Consider the following 20,299-nt stretch of genomic DNA (forward strand, 5'->3'; position numbering starts at 1 on the left):
ATGTCCACGACGCGACTGGGACTCGAAGTCCAGTACCCAAAGACCCTCTTCGACGAACCACACGCGCCTGCAGCCTCAGAACCAGGGACCGCACCAACCACGACCAGCCGAGGGTAAGATTCCCGACTCCAAAAGACACTCCTGCACCCGGATCCCTGCAGGCCCCTGTGCCTGCCTTTGGGGTACCTACCTCTTCTCCAAGAACCCAACTTACCTCTCAAAGTGGTGGTCGCACCTGAAGAATCACCGTCCCAGAGTCTGCAGCCTTTGTTACCTTTTTACTTTTCCCTTTGAATAACATTGAGCAACTGACAGCTCAAAAGCACCCTGCACCCAGCCGCCCGAATGCCTCTGGCTGTGCAACCTTTGTCCTATCCTACTTCCCCCTTGGCCCTGAGCAAGTGTGGGAGCCCAGCTCCCACAGCCGCGTGGCCTGCTAGCCAGAAGCCACCAACCGGAGGCTCCCTGCCCCTCATTGGATAACATTGGGCCTAACTACCTCTGACCCGGCTGCCCCTGTGCCGCTGAGAGTGAACCAACTGTACCTACCTGACCCTGGGGGACCTCGGAGTCTATGCCTAGGACCCTAACTTCCCCAGTCGAGTACTCACCTGGAAACCGATAACTCACTTACCTGCCATTGGATAACATTGACTGGTTTGACTCGAAAAATCTTCTAAATGTGATATTTTGAAAACTTAAAATATTCCCATAAAATCAACCGAATTCCGAAGTACTCACCTGTTATCAGGAGAGAAGCCAGTGCTGCATCTTGTAGCCCAGTACTGCACCGCAAAAGTAATCCTAGTCGGGTTTACTACTAATTTGAATTTTCTCCAAAGGAATCCATTGTGTGCTTTTCTGTAAAATTACTTTGAAGTGTTAACTTTTGAAAACTTGAAATATTCTTTAAAAATCGTACCAAATGAGGAGCCAAGCTCGCGACCGTGATGGCCGCACTGTAGCTCGGCTCCGCCAACCTTCCTACCTAAACGCATATCCTGATCTTCATCCTACCCCGAGGCGACACACTCTGCAAGAAATGGAAAGGTGAAACAATGCTCGCACTCACCGTCTGTCCCGGGGGCTCCTGTGTGCTGCGGATCTGGAGTTATGCCCTTGCTTGATCCGGGGCCTCCGCGGCGTGCAGACCGGGGACTCGCCTGTGACTGTCGGCCGGAGTGGGGGTGTCGGCGTCGGCCCCTGGTGGAGGAGAGGGGTCGGCTGAAGAGGCCGTTGTGCGGTTGTGCTGGTGACGACTGACCGGGCCCGGTCTGGCGGCCTGGGGGTCCTGTGGTAGGGCGCGGCCCACCTCGTATGGGGGAAGACCGTGCAGGAGGTGTACCCCCCCTTTGTTGCCCTGTCTGGCCATCTTGAAGCCCTTCGCCCGGAATTGGCGGGCGGCGTCCGTGGGACGGTGGCGCCGGCGGTCCCCAATTTTGGTGGCCCTCCTTTCTGCACCCAGGTTGCCATTTCTGGTGCTCGAGGGGACTTCAGCGGTGGGCCTTGCTTGAGAGCCCACTCCAGAAGTTGAGGCGCGGAGAGTCACGGCTGAACTTGCAAGATGGCGACCGGCGCCCTGAGTCATGGATCTTCCCGGGGCGGCGAACCTGGGTTGCTGAAGTGCACGAGGGCCGAGTCTTGTGAGCGTGAGCCCACGATTGGTGATGTCCTTAACGCCCTATATTCTTTACCTGAGGCCATAGTCTTCGGCGCTGTTGTGCAAGATTACAGGACTGCCGCCATGTCTGATGGGCCGTCCCTCATGAACGCGGCTCGACTCTGAGTGTGTGCTGCTTCGTCCCCCTCGGCTGCTGCGAGGAGTGCTGCCGCCGTGCATCTACAAGACTGTACGGCTGCGGCCCCGAATCTCCAGGTAGCTTTGATTGTGGCGGGCGCGTACGTGGGCCCCACGTCGGGGCCCGTTCCTGCCCGACTGACTGGGGAGCGAGGTGGATGTTCGATTCCAACTGCTTTGGTGTGGTCCCGCTGCTACCTTGCGGGGGAGACCTCGCTTTTTTTGGGCGGCGAGACTGCACCCAGACTGTTTGCTGCTCCTGATGTTGATATTGGCAGGTCTAGACTGCCGCAGCCATTGCTTGCTTTGCCGTTTGACACTGGGGTCGTCTGGTTTACACCCTTGGCCTGTTTTGTTTCGATCCTGTGTCCATTCCACCTCGAACTATTTGCTGCCCACTACTCTACTGCGCATGAAAGCTATGATCAGGAGAGGACAGGGGTAAGCCGGACTGGACCCGGCGGACTACTGGTTAACGGATGGAGATGAGGAATGCCCACAGCCGCGACAATATGGCTGATTCCTTCGAATGTTTCTGATACTTGAGGTTGTGTCGATCTCGCTCTGATGTGGGTTTCATCTGTGTGAAGGTGGGGGGTAGGGGCCGAATGACTCGATTGCGGATCTCCTCTCCCACTGGTTCCTTTTCCTCCCTTTTTTTCTGTTTTGTTTCTTTTCTCACTTTCTCATTTTTCTATACTTCGGGTTCTATTTAGGGCGACAGGCACGCTGCTGGGGGGGTAGGCCGTAGCCTTCTGCAGGGGTGCAGTGTGGGGCACTGCACCATGTTCGTTTTTCTTTCAGTTCTATGGCTCTTTTGTATCCCTTTATCGGGACGCTGTGTCTGTGCTTGTCTCCCATGGTGTGATAGCTGGTGGGGAAGGAGATGACTTGCTTGCTTCTACGGTATTTTTTTTTTTTTAAATTTTTTAAAACCTTTATTGTAAAATCAATGCACACAGCTATTTAGCCTTACATCCCGGAGGCTAGGCAGCAAATCAGTAACCAGAAGTCAGGTGTGCAAGGAGCAAGGTACCAGAATGCATCAAGGTTGTAATTTTCTGTTTTTAAAAAAAAAAAAGGTAACAAGTACAGAAAAGAAAGCACCAAAACTAGTGCTAAGAAATAAGGCAATTAAAACAGTTGTGCAACAGGGCCCGATCTCGGAGTCGGCTAGGCTCAATAGCCACAGTTACAGTCAGAAAACAGTACTAATATTTAGAACCATAGGGGGAGGGGAAACATAGGATAGCTATGCAACCAGAACGCGTGTTGGAGTTATAGGTTATGGAGTCAAGCGTTCCTCCAGTGGGGCGGTATCAGGTGGTATGCAAATGTCACCCCTATACTCATTCCAGGCCCCCCATATCTTCTGCCATTTTTTGGGTTTACCCCTGGCCACGTACACCGTCTTCTCTCGGAACATACACTAATCCATGTTGGCCTTCACTGTACCACCTTTGGGGCTGTTATTGCTCCCCACATCTGTGCAATGTCCCGTTTTGCGACCATATTTCCCAGGGTAACCCATTGGGATTGTGCATTGTTGTAATCAGTTGGGCCCCAGATATTCAAGAGGCAACGCCGGGCCTCCGCCTGCACTTCCACCCCGGTCACCTCACTCATAACCATGTGTATCCGCCTCCAGTAGGATGCTATCACACTGCACTCCCAAATAATGTGCATAAAGGTGGCCAGAGCGCCACAGCCACGCCTACAGAGGCCATCCACTGAATGCCCCATGTGTATTAACCTGGGACCTGTAACATAAACTCTATGTAGAATTTTTAATTGTACCAGCCGCAGCCTGGCAGGAATAGCAACTTCCTTGGGTGAGGACACCGCACATTGCCAGTCTTCATCATCAAGCTCTATCCCGTCTCGTACCCATTGGTCTCTCACCCCCAAAAGGAGGTCAGTGCGGACATTAATCAGTTTTTTATAGATTAAGGAGATAGCGCTATCAGGCATATGGCCGTCTAGTACCCTATCTTCCAGGGGGGAATATTCAGGGATTTTCTCGCCCTCCGGCATGGCTGCCAGAAGTGCGTGACGCAGCTGAGGGTACCGGAAATATTCCGTCCCGCCCAGCTGGAACTCCGTCTGCAGAAGAGCAAAAGACTTTACCTCCCCTCTCACTATCATATCTTCCACCTTGGATATGCCGATCATGTCCCACTTGTCGAAGCCCTTGGTGTGCCACAATTTACCCAGTATCGGAATCGTAGAGAGGTGTTGCCATTGTAAGCCTACCCTTCTACCCCTGTGACTTCGTGATCGTCCTCCATATGTGCACAGCCGTTTTCGTTGGCCCAGACATTCGACCATCCAGAGATCTCGAGTACAACGCCCTATGGTATTTCCCGTCATCCAGGAGCCACCGATCCATGGCGTAGCCCGGGCTTTCTGCAGGACCGTAGAGGCCGTGGTTTAGGGCTGCCAACTGGAAGGCCCAATAATATCTCCGGACGTCAGGCAATGCTATACCCCCGTCATACCACGGGAGCGTAAGCTTCGTAATGGCTATGCGTGGTCTGCCATCCCAGAGCAAGGCACGTTGCAAGCTCTCGATCTCCCTAAAGTAACTAGCTGGGACCGGATCTTGGGTATTTTGTAGAGCATACAGGAACCTGGGCAGGGACATCATTTTAAATAATGCCGCACGCCCAAGAAGGGAGAGTGGGAGTTTACGCCAACCCTCTACGTCACGTCGGAGACGGACGAGGGGGGGAAGCAAATTGTTCACGTAACGTGTCTTGGGGTCCATTGAGATGTAAATCCCCAGGTATTTGTCTCGCAACCTGTATGCCACAGTCCCTTGGAAGTCGAGGTTTCCCCCCTCTCAGAACGTACAGGTGCGACTTCGACCAATTAATGACCAAGCCAGAATGCCTGCCAAAGAGGCGAAGCACGTCACACACCACAATAAGTGACTTACAAGGAGAGGGGTGAGACAGCAAGATGTCGTCAGCATATAGTGACACTCGGTCCTCGAATCCAGGGGACCAACGGATTCCATGTATATCAGGGTGGTGCCTTAGCCACGCGACCTGCGGTTCGAGTGCCAATGCAAACGACAGGGGGCAACCCTGCCTGGTGCCCCTGTGGAGAGCAAAGGACGCGGAAACACGACCATTGACCGTTACGTTGGCCAGCGGGCCGGCGTACAGAAGCTTGAAACACGACCATTGACCGTTACGTTGGCCAGCGGGCCGGCGTACAGAAGCTTGGACGAGGGGGGGAAGCAAATTGTTCACGTAACGTGTCTTGGGGTCCATTGAGATGTAAATCCCCAGGTATTTGTCTCGCAACCTGTATGCCACAGTCCCTTGGAAGTCGAGGTTTCCCCCCTCTCAGAACGTACAGGTGCGACTTCGACCAATTAATGACCAAGCCAGAATGCCTGCCAAAGAGGCGAAGCACGTCACACACCACAATAAGTGACTTACAAGGAGAGGGGTGAGACAGCAAGATGTCGTCAGCATATAGTGACACTCGGTCCTCGAATCCAGGGGACCAACGGATTCCATGTATATCAGGGTGGTGCCTTAGCCACGCGACCTGCGGTTCGAGTGCCAATGCAAACGACAGGGGGCAACCCTGCCTGGTGCCCCTGTGGAGAGCAAAGGACGCGGAAACACGACCATTGACCGTTACGTTGGCCAGCGGGCCGGCGTACAGAAGCTTGACCCACCCCACGAATTCCGGACCAAATCCGAGCTTCGCTAACACTGCCCACAGGTAGTTCCATTCAAGGGAGTCAAACGCCATCGTGGCATCCAATGACGCCAGGACGGCCGGCTCTCTGAGTGTGTGAGCCCTGGCAAGGGCTCCGTGGAGTCTCCGAAGGTTAAGGGCAGTGTTGCGGTGTGGAATAAAGCCCGACTGGTCCAGGTGCACTAAGTCGCAAATTGCGCCAATCAAGCGGTTGGCCAGCAATTTAGCCAGAATCTTAGGCTCAGCATTCAACAGAGAGATGGGACGATACGATTGGCACAGGTCTCTGGGTTTCCCTTCCTTATGGATGACTACAATGGTGGCCAGCCTCTGGTCGTGGGGAAGCATGCCCTTCTCCCGCGCCTCCAGAAACATGTTCCGCAGGGGCAGAGAGACGACATCGGGTTTGATTTTGTAAAGTTCCACTGGTATACCATTGGGACCGGGCGCCTTGCCAGATCTAAGGGAGCGAATGGCGAGGGCTATCTCGTCTGCGGTAATTTCCCTATCTAAGTCATCCTGGTCCGTCTCCGACAGACACGGGAGGTCCATCTCCGCCAAAAGCTCTCCGGAGTCGGCCTCAGACCGGTCAGAGACCGAGGTGTAAATGGCCTCAAAGTAGTCTGCAAACGTCTCGACTATTGCACTTGGATCGGTGACTGTCAAGCCGTCCCCCCCCCAACACTTCTGGAACCACCCGACTAGCTCTTTCCTTTTTGTCCAGCGAAGCGATGAGCTTGCCCGCCTTATCCCCGACATCGTAAATCCTACCCTGTTGCTCTCTACCCATGACCTTGGCAGCGTCGGAGACAATGTCTCGATATTCTGACTGTTTAAGCGAGAGAATATGGAGCAGTTCAGGTGTCGGGCCGACTTCCAGTTGGGAGTCCAGATCCTTAATCTCAGCTTCGATACGAACCACGTCGGCATCTCTGCATCTCCGGACGTCAGCAATAAGGGAGAGCGCCTCACCCCTCAAGACTGTCTTGAACGCCTCCCACAAGGTGACTTCCGAGGCAACCGACCCCGCGTTCTCAGCAAAATAAAGCTCAATAGCCTTGGCCATGAGTCCACGCGTCTTCGGGTTGCGAAAATACCACGGATTGACCACGACCACCCGCTCGGTAACCACAATATCAAAGTCGAAGGACACCCAGACCGGGGAATGGTCTGAGATGCCCCTCGCCAGTAATCGGGCCTCAGAAGCTGCCGATGCGTGGGCCGCTAGGGCTAGGATATAGTCAATTCTGGAAAGACTACCGTGTGCCCCGGAGTGGAATGAATATTGACTCTGGGTAGGATGCATAAGCCTCCAGCAGTCAATCAGCCCCATGGTGTCCAGGAAATCGGGCAGCCAGGATTGCGAACTTCGGAGATCTCTGGGCGGATGTCTGTCCAAGGTCCCCGAGCAGACCGAGTTAAAATCGCCCCCCACAATAAGCAACCCCTCGGGTAGGCTCAAGATGGCGCCTCCAAGATCCTGAAAAGTGTTGTTTTGCAACGCAGGGGGGACGTAAACTGAAACCAGAACCAGAGATCGTCCCTCCCATCTCCCCGAGACAGCAGCGTACCGCCCCCTCTCTTCAACAATGCTAGAGTTAATCTCAAGTGGGAGAGACGCGCGCACCATGATCCCCGCCCCCCGGAATCCCGAGGAGAACCCTGAATGTGCCACCATCTTGAATCCCTTCCTGTTAAGCGCTTGACACGTATTTCCCACCAAGTGTGTCTCTTGTAGCAGAATAACGTCAGGCATACACCTCTTAAACAGTTGTAGAACCACCCTTCTCTTAATGCGATCACCCAAACCGTTAACATTCCAACACAGCACTTTAAGTTTCCTACCCCCCATCGTCAAATCGTGGGCCCTTGCCGCCCCCGGCAGGCCTCATAGTTACACAAACAGAAATAGAACAGTCTTTGCTTTGCCTTAAAAGAAGAAAAAAGAGAGAAGGAAAACAAACAGAACCAACAATCAAAACTCCCCCCACCCTGCACCCCTGCATCAGACTTAAAAGCCCCCCCAACCAGCAGTGTGCTTGTCGCCCCATTAACTAAACTACAAAAAGACCCTAGAGGAGAAAGGAGATCACACAGTCCCCCCCGCCACCCTCCATAACGGGAAGAAGGATATACGTCTTAAAGTGCAGCAGTATGGCATTGGTCATAGTCAACAGGGCCACCGATCGACAAAGTTATAAAAGTGAATTCTACTCTTGTTGCTCAAGGCCTCCCGAGGCGCCCTCCGAATGTTCTTCTCGTTCCTCGTGTCTGTGCGGCAAGGTGTCCAGCCATTCGCTGACCACTTCAGGCATGTCAAAATATACAGCACGGCCATCATGTTTGATACGTAGTTTCGCAGGGAACATCGAGTATTTCATCCCTAACTCTCTGAGACGTCTCTTCACTCCCGTGAAGCTTTGACGCTGGCGCTAAACTGCCCTAGAGAAGTCCGGGTAAAAGTTGATATCAGCATTCTGAAACTTGAGGGGCCCATTACGTCTCGAGGCCTGCAAAATCACATCCCGATCTCTGAAGTTGAACAGCCGTGCTATGATGGGTCTCGGCGTGGCGCCCAACTTTGGACGTCCCCCCGGCATTCTGTGGGCCCGCTCTACTGAAAAGAAACGGCTGAGGCCCGCAGGGGGCAGATGAGTTTGTATCAAATCTTCCACAAAGAGATCAGTGGCCGAGTCCTCTGCCCCTTCCGGTACACCGATGATTCGAATGTTCTGCCGCCTGGCACGTCCCTCAAAATCTTCCAGCCGCCACGAGAAGAGTTCTTTGGCAGACCTCAGGTCTCGGACCTCCGTCTGCAGGTCCGAGACATCAGTTGTGAGGTTGGCAGTTTTGATGTCCAGCGATTTAACCCTATCGTTAGTCTTGCCCAGATCAGCTCTAATCAGGTTAAGTTCGATCGCCAGAGTGTCAACTTTGTGTGTTAGGACCTCGTGCTGTTTGTGCATCTCCGTCTTGATGCCAGCTATGGCCCCCATAACATCCCGAAGTGTTGGCTCCGACGTGTCTGGCGATCCCTCCCGATGGGAGTCTTTTGGCTGGGCAGCCGCATTCGGAGAGCTCCTTTGTTGGGCATAGCGATCAATCTTATTCGACTGGGGTTGAGTAGTCTTCCTACTAACTCGGCTCGCCGTCTTGTCCGGTTCGCCCTTGCCCGCCATGTTGGAGCCGGGGAACTGAACAAAGGGTGGTACACCAAGGCCACTCCGGTTATGCAAAGCAATTACAAAGTGTAGCAGCCTCCGATAGTTGTTCAGCGAAAGGCCACTCCGCAACTTTGCGTGCTCCGCAGGGCCGGTGTAGCAGTCACTCACACAGCATTTCGATCATGCGTTACGGTGTCGTTGTCGTCGGCCATCACAGAGACAATAGTCCATCCCTGGCACGATTCTTCAGCACGATGTAACTCCGTCCAGGAGCGTCGGATTTTAAATCGGACAGCGGATCCAGTCTCAACGACCGTTCACCAACAAGATTCCACCACTGTGGATCAGGATTTCAGTCAGGATTTATGCGGAGGGTCGGAGGGTCTCCGGAGCTCCGAGCTTACGCGGCCATCTTGCTTGCCCGCGAAGCTCCTCCCCATCGCTTCTACGGTATTAATTGCACATCTATCATGACTTGCACGCCCTAACCTCGATAGCGGGTCCCTCAGTCCTCCGCGCTTTATCGCTGTGGGGCGCGTGCAGTAGCGCGGCGTTCTTTCTTTCCCTCTTTCTAATTTTCTTTCCTCCCCCCTTCCCTTCTTTTTCTATTTACCTGGGTTAGTATAGTGGATGACTATAATTACGCTGCTGCTCTGGTTCCTCTGTTATGTGCTAGCACACATTTAGGTGGTCGACGGGTGCGTGATGGGCCGCGGTGGGGACTGTTTTGAACTGGGGTGTCTATAAGTTGATTCCTGTTAACCGCTGCTGTTACCCGTTTTTATCGATGCCCTTCTGTTTTGATGCTTGAAACGTGGCCCGCCATGGGAACTTAGATGACTAAAAAGTTGCAACTGATCCTGCTATACTTCCTATTCTATTATAAAATTAACCTTCTCTAATCCTGCTTCCAGCGGTTATATTCAGCCCTTTATTGTTGGATTGCTTGCTTGTACAACGTTGGGCGAACGCCGGGAAATTTCATTATTGTCTCATGTGCTTTCATAATGTGTCGTGGCTGGCCTGATTGGTTGTAGGCCCGTATATGTATGCCTCCATCTGCACAATAAAGGTTTAAAAAAAAAAAAAAATCGTGCCAAATATTGAACCGTAATTACTTACCTGTTTTAAGTTGAGACCCCAGTGCTGGAACTAGGAGCCCAGTGCTGGATTACAAAAGTAACAAGATCGTACTTTAACTGCGACCTGAATTTTCTCCCATTGGATAACATTTCCAGATTTTCATTGAAAAGTTTCGAAGTGTGAACTTTTAAAACAGATTTATATTCCTTAAAAATCACTGCAATAACTAAATTGTTTGTACTAAACTGTTTTCAACTTAGATCCCAGGACTGAATCTAGGGTCCAGTCCTGGAACTACTAGAGTAATCTACAAAGTAATCAGCTGTATTTATATAGAAAAACCCATTGAGCTCAATGCTAAATTATGTTTAGAATTGTGTTGCCTACTGCAACCCCTGTACCTATAGTGTTTACAAAATGTATTGCCTTTCTGCAAAGTACTCTTCTGAGACCTCTCATATTGAGAAGAGTATATTTTTATACCTGTTGGTTCTAGAAATAAAACAACTATATATTTGATATAAAAACAATTGGCCTGGAGTTCAGTTTTTGAGTGTGTGAAACCTTTTGCTGACTGAGTGTGTACAACAAATGCTTTACACTGTCCTCTGGTACTGCCTTACTGCTCGACCAAGCTACCACTTTAGAGAGTAAGGTCACACCTGGCATTAACCTCTGTTATACCTTCGGGGTTTGTGGACTCTATACACACTGTACCGTATCTTGGTCCAGTATATATAGTGCCACTTTCTCACAGCATCGGTTTGTGTCTCTGGAATGGTCCTCCTCTGGGGGTTGTTCTGGTGTTCCCTGTCCTCTGCCTTAGTCTTTCGCTTGGCTTGTTCTGGGCGCACTGCTTCATGGTATTTACCAGCTGCCGGCTGCGCATGCCTGCTCATTGAGGTCCGCCTTCGTCGGACTTGTCCTGCACCCTTGTGTTCCTGCCTCTTGTTCTGCTGGAGCTTGGCGCGACTGTGTCTTCATTCTCGCGCCTGCGCTTCTTGGCTTTGTGGCCGTTTCTGCCTTGTCTGCTGCCTTGAGGCTGATACCTGTTCAGCTGTTCTTTATGTGTGTGTTTCCTGCGGCTGGCTCTGCCTCCGTTTCAACCTCTTCTCCTTGGAGTTTTGGGTGGTTCTTTTCTTCCTTGGTACTTCTTTGGCACCGTCTGTCCCTCCGGGGCTTTCTAGCGATTGTCCCATGTACCTTGGATGGCTTGGGGTATCCTGGCCTTCCTTTCACCTTATTCTTGCTTACTTCTGCTTGTTGGGGGCTGGGCTGCCCTTATTGGCCCCATGACCCTTCCCCTGCTGGGGCCCTGTGTTTCTTCCTAGCTGGGGAGGGTCTAGTACATGCCCTCCTCCCCTCTGGGTATGGGTAAGGTATCTATTCTACGCTAAGGAATCTACGGCTAGTAGTCTCTATCAGATGTATAAGTTACTTACCTTCGGTAACGATGTATCTGGTAGAGACGATTCTAGCCGCAGATTCCTTCACGACTCAACCTTCCTCCCCGTTCTGCGAGGACCTTCAGCTTGGTTTTCTGTATTTGCCTCCTCCTGGGTGGCTTGTCTTCTGTGAGTGTCCTCTTCACTTCCTCTCTAATGGGATGCTTCATTCTGTTCAAATTGTTCCACCCCTTCCTTGCAGGTATAAGTTTTGGTTGGTTCATGTGTATTTCTGCGTCCCTACAGCCTGGTTTTTCCTGGGGATGGGGCCTACTTTTACTCTTCTTCCCTTTTTAGTTGCTTGGGGTTTCTGACTCCTCTGCATTCCTCTGGGTTGGGGTCTTTTGGCTGTTCCTCAGCCTTTAGCTCCCTCCAGGGGATACAACCCTCCTTGATGGTGTTGTATTGGGGTAATTTGCCGTTGCTCATCTGTTCCGGGCTTGTTGCCACTCCCTGCTGTGATTGTGGACTATCTATCGTCTGCTATGATGTTTTTTGCCTCCAGGGAGGATGTTGCCTTAGCTTGCATGGTTGCTCCTCAGAGCGGTGCTCTGCTCTTTCCCTGCTATGGCTTTCAGTACCACAGTGCCTGGCATTTTTTCAGCTAGTGCTGTTACTCACCTTTCGTTTCCTCCCTTTTCTGTTTCACTGCTTTTTCACACACTGTTCCCATACTCTCACAGTTATCTTTGTGATGGCTCCGCATTGTGGCGCGGAAACGTTTTCCAAAGAAAACTGATGTCAGCGCACCGGGGTGTGGCTTATGTGACCTCGCTATTGTCACGCCCATGGACGATGTCAGGGTGGAGTCACGTGGTACAGCCTCTGGCGTGCAGAGATGGTGTGGCAAAAGTTTTCCGGATCCAATGTCACGCCTGGTGATAATTCTACGTTAAGGAATCTGCGGCTAGAATTGTCTCTACCAGATACATCTTTAGCGAAGGTAAGTAACTTTTATGTTATTACCTGCACTCTAGAGATCACTTCTAGAGGGGACCCCCTGAAAAAAAACAGCTTCTAGTGGGTTTGTGACTTGTGATCAGCAGCCTGTCACCAGAAACCAAGCCTTTCCTGGGTGTTGGTGTGCACACCTCACCCAGGTCAGGAAAAGTCATCACTGGCAGGGAGCTTCAAAGGCCTTGCTGCCTCTCCAAAGTAACCCTCAGCCTCTCTTGCTATCAGGGCCAGGCCCCCTTCCTGTCTCACCCGTTTTTCGGCGGGAAAAACTAGAACAGCCTAGAAGGTGTACCCACCTCTGTCCATTCCTGCAATCCACTGTCCTGGCATAGATCAGTCACCCCTCTAGCTGGGTGCACTACACCAGTGGTGAGGGTATAAGTGCATGAACCCTGTACCCCTACAGTGTCTAAACCAATTCTTAGGCATTGTAAGTGCAGTAATGCCATTAAGAGGATATGGTGCTGGGAGTTTGTCATTACGAACTCCACAGCACCATAGTGAGTTTACTGAAAACCTGGAAGTTTGGTGTTCAACGTCTCCACACATTCAACCCACACTGATGCCAGTGTGGGATTGAATGAAAAATGTACTCAGAGGGCATTTTAGAGATGCCCCCTGAAAAAACGACCTAACGCTAGTGTCCTGGCTGAGTGGCTGCTCACCAGCTGCCACCACCAGGCATGCTCCTGGACCCCTGGGCTGAGAGACTGCTGCTCTCGGAGGTCTGAAACAATGCACATCCTGGGACGAAGCGCAAAGCCTCCTTCCCCAGGATGGGCAGGGTCCACGAAGGGGGAAGCTTCAAAGCCTTGCTGCATTTGTGAGTTACCCCAGCCATTTGCTTCTTCCAGCAACTGCCCCACACTTTAGGCGGGAGAATCGCCAGGAAATCCAAGTGAGGAAGGGAGGTATGCCCACCTTTGCCAACCCCACACCTCAGGTGGGGAGGCGAGGTGAAGCACAACTATCAGTCCCTGCCATCTTGCAGATGGGGGACCCCGCCAGAGAGAGGCATATGCCCCCCCTCCCACTGAAGTGTACCCTCCCCAAGGATATGACCCATTGGTCACAACCTTTACTTACCTGTAACGCCGCTAAATCGAGTATTTATGGGCAACCCTGAACCTTGCCTCTTCTGACCAGAACAGACCAGAAGAAGAGAATGACGATTGAAGAAGCTGTGCTCAACATAGAGGAGGAAGACTCCCACTGATTTGGCCCCAGCCCTAGTGGCCTGTCCTCACCTCGAGCCTGCTCCAGTGGAATCCCGGTTTGTCCTGCAGCCAGCAGCCCTCAAGAACAAAAAGGACCTGCCCTGCCTTCCAAAACCAAGACTTTGTCTTCTGTGAGCACCGGATTTGCTCACCCACAGACTCTAGATCCGGCCCAAACAACGAGTCTGCACCACCCTGCACCCGCCACGGTCCGAGTTCAAGTGGCCCAGCACCACGAGGAGGTTTCCCCGGTAATCCTGACCTGCCTTGAATCTCAAGTCAACGCATGCAGACCTTTCTGGAGGACCCCCGACATGAGCTGGTAAGAAAACCCGGCGCCTAAAGACACCCCTGCACCTGACGTCCCACGACCTTGGTTGCCCAACCAACGGTGTCCCAGCATCCCCGGGCATCCCAACTTACCTCTGCAAATGGTGGTGACCTACAGAAGATCTTCGTTCCCGAGCCTGCAGTTTTTATTGCAACCGGAGAATCTTGATTGAAAACAGGGCACCCGACGCCAAACCAACACCCTGCACCCAGCTGCCACTGCAGGTGCACTTTGGGTGCTAACTTTGATCCCCCTTTGCCCTGAGCCTAACACCGCAAGCTTCGCTCCCACAACTTTGTGACCTGCTCGCGAGCAGCCAGCAACCGGAGGCCCCCTATCCCCTATTGGATAACATTGGGCCTCAGCACTTTGCACCCGGCCGGTGTAGTGCAGCTGAGGGTCTTCTGAGAGTACATCCTTGACCCTCTGGGAACCTTGGTTCTGACCCCAAGAATACAACTCCCGCCAATAAGTACTTTCCTGCAAACTGTTAACTTCCTTTCCATCCACCGGGATGCATTGACTGGTTTTTCTTTTAAATTCTTCTAAGTGGTTTGTATGAAACATTGAAAAACTGCACATGTACTAAAAGTGAATTACTTACCTTTTGTCTAAGAAATGTCACACTGATTAGTAAAAGTACCTTAAAAAGTAATTTAAAAGTAACATGCACAGTAATCTGTCAAGTAACTGAAAAGTAACTTAGAACTGCTGACTCAACTGTATTTCAACCAACTGCATTTGAACATGAACACAACTATAAATCACTGCATATGATTTTGCAAATTATTATTTCATTTACCGGCACCAGACTTGGCTTGGTTCTAGAAATAAAATAACTAAATAATATTTTTGATACAAAAAAAATGGTCTGAGTTCAGTCTTTGAGTGTTTAAATTCCTTGCCTGAGTGTGTACAACAAATGCTTAACACTACCCTCTGATAAAGCCTTACTGCTCACCCACACTACCACAAATAGAAAGTAAGGTGCTATCTAAATTTAACTCTGCCTACCTTTGTCGTTCCACTGGACCCTGCGAACACTATACCTCATTTTCGTATAATATATACAGAGCTACCTTCCTACGCTGTATCTTTCTCCAGGATGTTGCATCTTCATTGATACATTACTCATTACTTTATTGTGATGTGCAGATATGGTGGAATTAATTTTATAACTGAGACCCCTACTAGTAATTTGGAGAGAAGTGAAATCACCAAAATCATTTAACATATTTTCAGCTAGCAAAAACCTTATTTGTTTCAGCCTGTGTCCTTCGAGGTCTGACAACACAATGTCAGCTTAAATTGAGTCTCTGTGATTCCTAAGTGATATTTAATTATGTGCTTGACTCCTCTTTTTGTTGTACAGTTAATGATTTGCACTGCATGAAACAAGTTATATCTTTCTTTAAGGTGCAGAGAACACTTCTGATACAGAGAGTGCTCCATCCCCATCCTCTGCAGAAGCTGCCAAGCCCATTGTAGAACCAATTGGAAGCACCAACACTGAGTCTGAAAGCGCAGAGATGGGGGTGAATTCAGATTGTTCTGGTAAAGCAGTGACTGATACATGCCATTCTGTAGCTGTTCATAGGATAAACACACCAGATGGCGAGTGTAGTGAGTTGAAAGTGAAGGAAGAATCTGGCACCAACGCAGATGACCTTTCCGAGCTAGAAAGTAAAGGACCGACCTCTGACTCTAAGCTATCACCACTGACTAATGTGCAAACCAAAGTAGAATCCATGGAGATTGAAACCAAGATGTCCGATGAAGTCAGCGTGAAAGTTGAGGGTGATACCAAAGAAGAAGACATAGAGGCACCGAAGGAGAAAACAGAAGCTGTGGATGTAGAATTTGTTGAGGATACGCAGGACACCACTGCCAAGCCAGAATCTCAATCTGACAATGATTCCAGTGCCACATGCAGTGCAGATGAAGACGTTGATGGTGAGCCTGAAAGGCAAAGGTAAGTGGGCTTTTGTCGGAGTTGGATATATTTAATTGTCTTGTGCAGTCTTTTTATCTTAATTGCTGTTTCCATAGCTGCTCCATTGTGTGGTATCTTGAAATAATCAATTGTCATTTTATTTTGTTCTTGATGTGGGATTGTCACATTTTGCCTTACATTAACTGAGTTCTTCATCTGGAGTTGGACATGTTCTGCAGCAAAATTCTGGTTTCACAGTCTAAAGCCGTCCTGGAACTCTGCCTTAAGATCTAGAGTTGTATGGGTGGCACGTATATTTGACAATTTATTTTACACGAATCAAAGCTGTGCACTTTGATGAACGAAAATGAGCCTCGAGTCAGATGAGAAGAGTAGAAAAATGTGTTTCAGGCAAACTTTCAGGCGCGGATTCCTCACCTTTTGAATATTCCCCAGGCATAAGACTAAATCTGGAAACTTTTCAGCAGTACTTCTGTGCATTGGTAGGTGGCCCCATGCAGCTCTGCTCTGACGCGTTCTGCTGTGGAAATGTGTGGAGCTTCCTGGCTCTGTCGTTAGTGCCTTTCTTTCTGCCTACAGATGGACAAACAAAGCTAATTATCATCTTTCCGAGGCCTATATACTTATGCCTACTACCCCTCCTGGGGTATAGGCCATCAACTTGGACTCTCCAGCTATCTCAGTGATGGGCTTTTCTTTCAATCTGACTCCAGGTGGAAGCCATCTTCTTGCAGTCCCCCTCGAGGCCTCTTTTTCTTTTCCCTTGAAGGTTCCAGGACAGGTCTTGCCTGGTAATCTGTGAGGCGGGCTTGCGGAGGATGTGGCCTATCCAGCCACAGTGTCTTCTCAGGATTTCTTCATGAGCAAGGAGTTGGAAATTTTGCTGCCATTGGTGTTTGTTGCAGATGGTGTTTAGCCAGTGTATTTGGAGGATTTTCCTCAAACGGGTGTTCATGGAGGTCCCAAATTTTTGGGTGGTGGTCACTGTTTACTTTGGTGTTAAAAAGCCTGATCATGCTTTGTAGCATCATGTCTTTAGAGCTCAAATCTTTAGCTGAATAAAGGCAACCCTTATTTTGCCGATTTTGGACTTGTTACCAGTGCCGCCCTGCTTGTCTTTCACTTCCCATTTAGGTGAAGGCCTCAACCTCTTCCAGTGCATCACCTGCAAGAGTGACTGCTGTTGTCCTGGCTTTTAGTGCTCAGGATCTTGGTGTTTCCCCTATGGATGTTCTGGCCAAGTTGTGCTGATGTGGCTGCCACTCTTGCATCTGCAGACGGGTATGGTGGAGCAGGACCAGGGCATCCTCAAAGTCCAGGTCGAGCTGCGTCCAAGGTGTCCATTGGATCCCATTTCTTCCCCTTGCTGTGGATGTTTATATGATTCAGTCTTTGGCCAGCAGGAATAAAAAAAGCAAGAGCAAACAACCCTGGTGGAGCGCGGTTCTCAGTGAAAAAGAAAAATCCCTTTGGGCAGATTTCATTACAGACTATTCATTCTTGTCAATGGTCACACACCCAGAAATTGCACTCTTTCAACTTGCTCTTATGCCACACCTGAAGATTGGACCATATATAACAGGGGAAACCACTACAAAGATTAAAATTTCACATACATTTATTATTCACATAACAAAATTCTCATTAAAAGTGACCCAACCATCAATATGCTCTATATCTCCAAACTAATAAAACACACTTAAAAAAATTAATCAAATATAACATAAAAACATATAGAGAGTAAAAAAAGGGCCAGACAGATACAATATGACTTAACAGTTTACACATCTGTCATGTAACAATGTTAATAGCATGGAAATATACAATGTATAATTAGCTTTCTTTAACCAATGCCAGATAGGCGGATTGTGTACTAGAATTTGGGGTTGACGCATTTCGATGGGTCAATTTATAAATCCATCTTTCTCAAGACCAGTATATATACTCTGTGCTTGTTAGGTAAATTCATGAGGTTATCTACAGTAAAATACAACCATTGTTATTTCTATACTAAAAATACATTTAAAACATATAAACAATTAATTGAAAAGTAGTCCATTTTAGGCCTCCTTCATTTCTTGGCACCAGAGGTTTACAAAAATACATATGGGACATACATCCACTCCCCACTTTTTGGCTCCACCCAACACTATTTCAACTTCGTTTTTCAAGCGTAGGAAACTAACATCACAAATTAAGCTGTATTCCTTCTTAGACAAAGGCAAACTATTATTTACCCTTAAATCTCACTCTAGTGGCAAAAAGCCCCTTTAAATATGGCGCAATCTTCACTCATTACAACATACGAAGTTCGAGTAGCTCCAAGCTCATCACGTCTCCTTTCGCACCATATTCTCTCCACTCATCATTCACATCTTAACAAAGTTTTAGTCCATGTGCCTCCACACACCTAAATGTTGTCACACCTCACCTGCTTCAATAAGGTAGACTCCCTTTATCGTTTTCTTAATCATCTGTACGTTAGGAATGGAGATAATAACCCATGATCGATTGGAATATCCCCTTATTGTAACTGGGCAAAAAAGATCGAGAGGAGCTTAATAATCAGCTGCTATAATGTTATAACACTGCCTCAGGGTGGACTGAAATTGAGTTAAGAGAGCCTCACCTTAGAGCTGTATATAGCGGGGATCCGGATTGGGACAATGAACGCAAGGTTTCAAAACAATGTTGTTTGTATTGCGGAGAATCTTTCATATAATCACCCCTGCCTTTACATGAAATTAAAACGTTTTACGGTGATAAATCCCTATGGTTTGTTAGGTCTTAAAGTACCCAGTAAGGCAAAATAGTTACCTTTGGCAGAGGACGAAAGTAATAGAGAAACTGGTTATCCCACTGAATACAAATCCACTTCAGTTGCTTGTTTAATAGAGCAGAAGTCTTGCTCACCGTCCCTTTAATAATTAGGGTTGAGTTTCCTGTTTGGAAAAGATTTTGGGGGCTATTGTTATTGTTTCTTCAATCGTATAAAATGCCGAGACATGATTAAACAACCTTCCCTTAATCTCATAGGGCCGTAAACACAGTGTGCAAATGCTAAAACGATTTAAACTCTACATAGCAATAACGTCCTTGAAGTACAATTATATTAAGACTAAGCGCCCATTTCCTATTTGCTCTAGTTCTTAAGGGGCCATCTATTAAAGATAGATGAGCTGAATACTAGGCGTAAAATGTAGAAATCTGCTATCTCGCTCCCTTCTACACCTTCGCGGTCCCACCTGCCAGTCTTATGCTTCTCACTGCAATCAGGGGCTGCTCCTGCATTAGTTCTTTCCACAGGAATAAAACGGCATCTCAAAGTCAGCCTGCATATCAACGTCTTTATATACTATCTACTATGTTCAGAAACACACTGCGCATGCACTGGTACTACAACTTACGGGTTGTCCCGAAAAAAACTACCCGAGGTCATTCAAACTTTATTGTTCGTAGATGACTGCAAACCCGGTAGTTGGCGCCATCTTGAAGTGGACGCGATACTGTTTTTAACTTCTACATCGTGTCCCTATCCTTCTGGGCTGCATAGTATATGTCAATAGGTATCTTTTGTTAGACCCTCAGTTCTAAGACACACAACAGGCTTATTAGAAAATATTTCAGAAGTATATAACAAGTGTATTTAAATAATAGTTATATGCTAAATTACAGTATCTGAAAGACACGTTAGTGATGGATTCCTTACCTTAGAATATCCCCAGGCGTCAGACTGGATCTGGAAATTTTTGCGTAGTAGTACCCTTGCGCATCGTCTGCGGCTCCGCGTCCGGCGTCGTAGGCGCCGTGATGACGTCGTCTGAGTACTTAGCCGCCGCCTCCGCATGCTGACGTCAGTTCTTCTTTTTTCCGCACCAGCAAGCGCAGATCTGGAAAAAGCAGTAACCCTTAGTCAATTTTTTACTAATGTTTTTGGATAATTTTTTGATCATTTCTCAAAATCTTACGACTCAGATTGGTGCCGTAGGGATGCCTGGTTTCAAGCACTGCGAGGATTGCGACTGCACAATGCCGGTCACGGATCCTCACCACCTGTGCCTAACTTGTGTAGGCGTCGACCACGACGACAAGGCCTGCTCCCACTGCCGGGCCCTCGAAAGCCGGACCGGAGCGGTCCCGCAGGCGACTCGAACTCCGGCAGTAGGCTCCGTGCCGCGAGAGGTCCCGGTCCCATGGGAGGACATGGGACAGGTCGCAGGCCCGGAGCCACCACAGCTCCGATAGTAGGCACCACTCTTCCGGGTCAAAGTTGTCGTCGGGTAAGAAACACAAGAAGTGGAAGAGGCGCCATCGCTCTTCTGACTCCCCCCGACGCTCTCGCGACATGGCTAAGGGTTCGGGTGACACTGCCCAAGCGGCTCCGTCTGAATCGCCGGCGCCGCGTCCTGCTCCACACCCTCCGGTCCCTGGGCGAGGCGAGACGCCGGAGGAGATCGAGCGCTACCTCATGGCCATGAGGTCCCTCCCTCTCTCCTCCGACAGGCTCCGCGGCGCCTTCGGGCCCAGCGGACCCGTCTGGGGCCCCTAGCGGGTCGGGGGCTAATACGCCGTAGAGTGCTTCGGCCCCAACGCCGCCGGCGCCTTCGGGCCCGGCGCCGCAGGGCCCCACGGT

At 49.6% G+C, this 20,299-nt stretch overlaps 1 protein-coding gene across 20 annotated transcripts in view; it reads left to right on the plus strand.

Annotated features, from left to right (window-relative positions):
- Positions 1–20,299, plus strand: part of NCOR1 (nuclear receptor corepressor 1) — a 1,907,529-nt gene that overhangs the window by 962,033 nt on the left and 925,197 nt on the right. For all 20 annotated transcript variants that reach the window (XM_086955042.1, XM_086955041.1, XM_086955040.1 and 17 more), the window contains one exon: positions 15,129–15,684. In XM_086955042.1, coding sequence (XP_086811168.1) covers positions 15,129–15,684 — 556 coding nt within the window. The remainder of the gene's footprint in view (positions 1–15,128; positions 15,685–20,299) is intronic.

This window comes from Lissotriton vulgaris, chromosome 2_1, assembly GCF_964263255.1.
Source record: "Lissotriton vulgaris chromosome 2_1, aLisVul1.2, whole genome shotgun sequence".
Lineage (NCBI taxonomy): Eukaryota > Metazoa > Chordata > Amphibia > Caudata > Salamandridae > Lissotriton > Lissotriton vulgaris.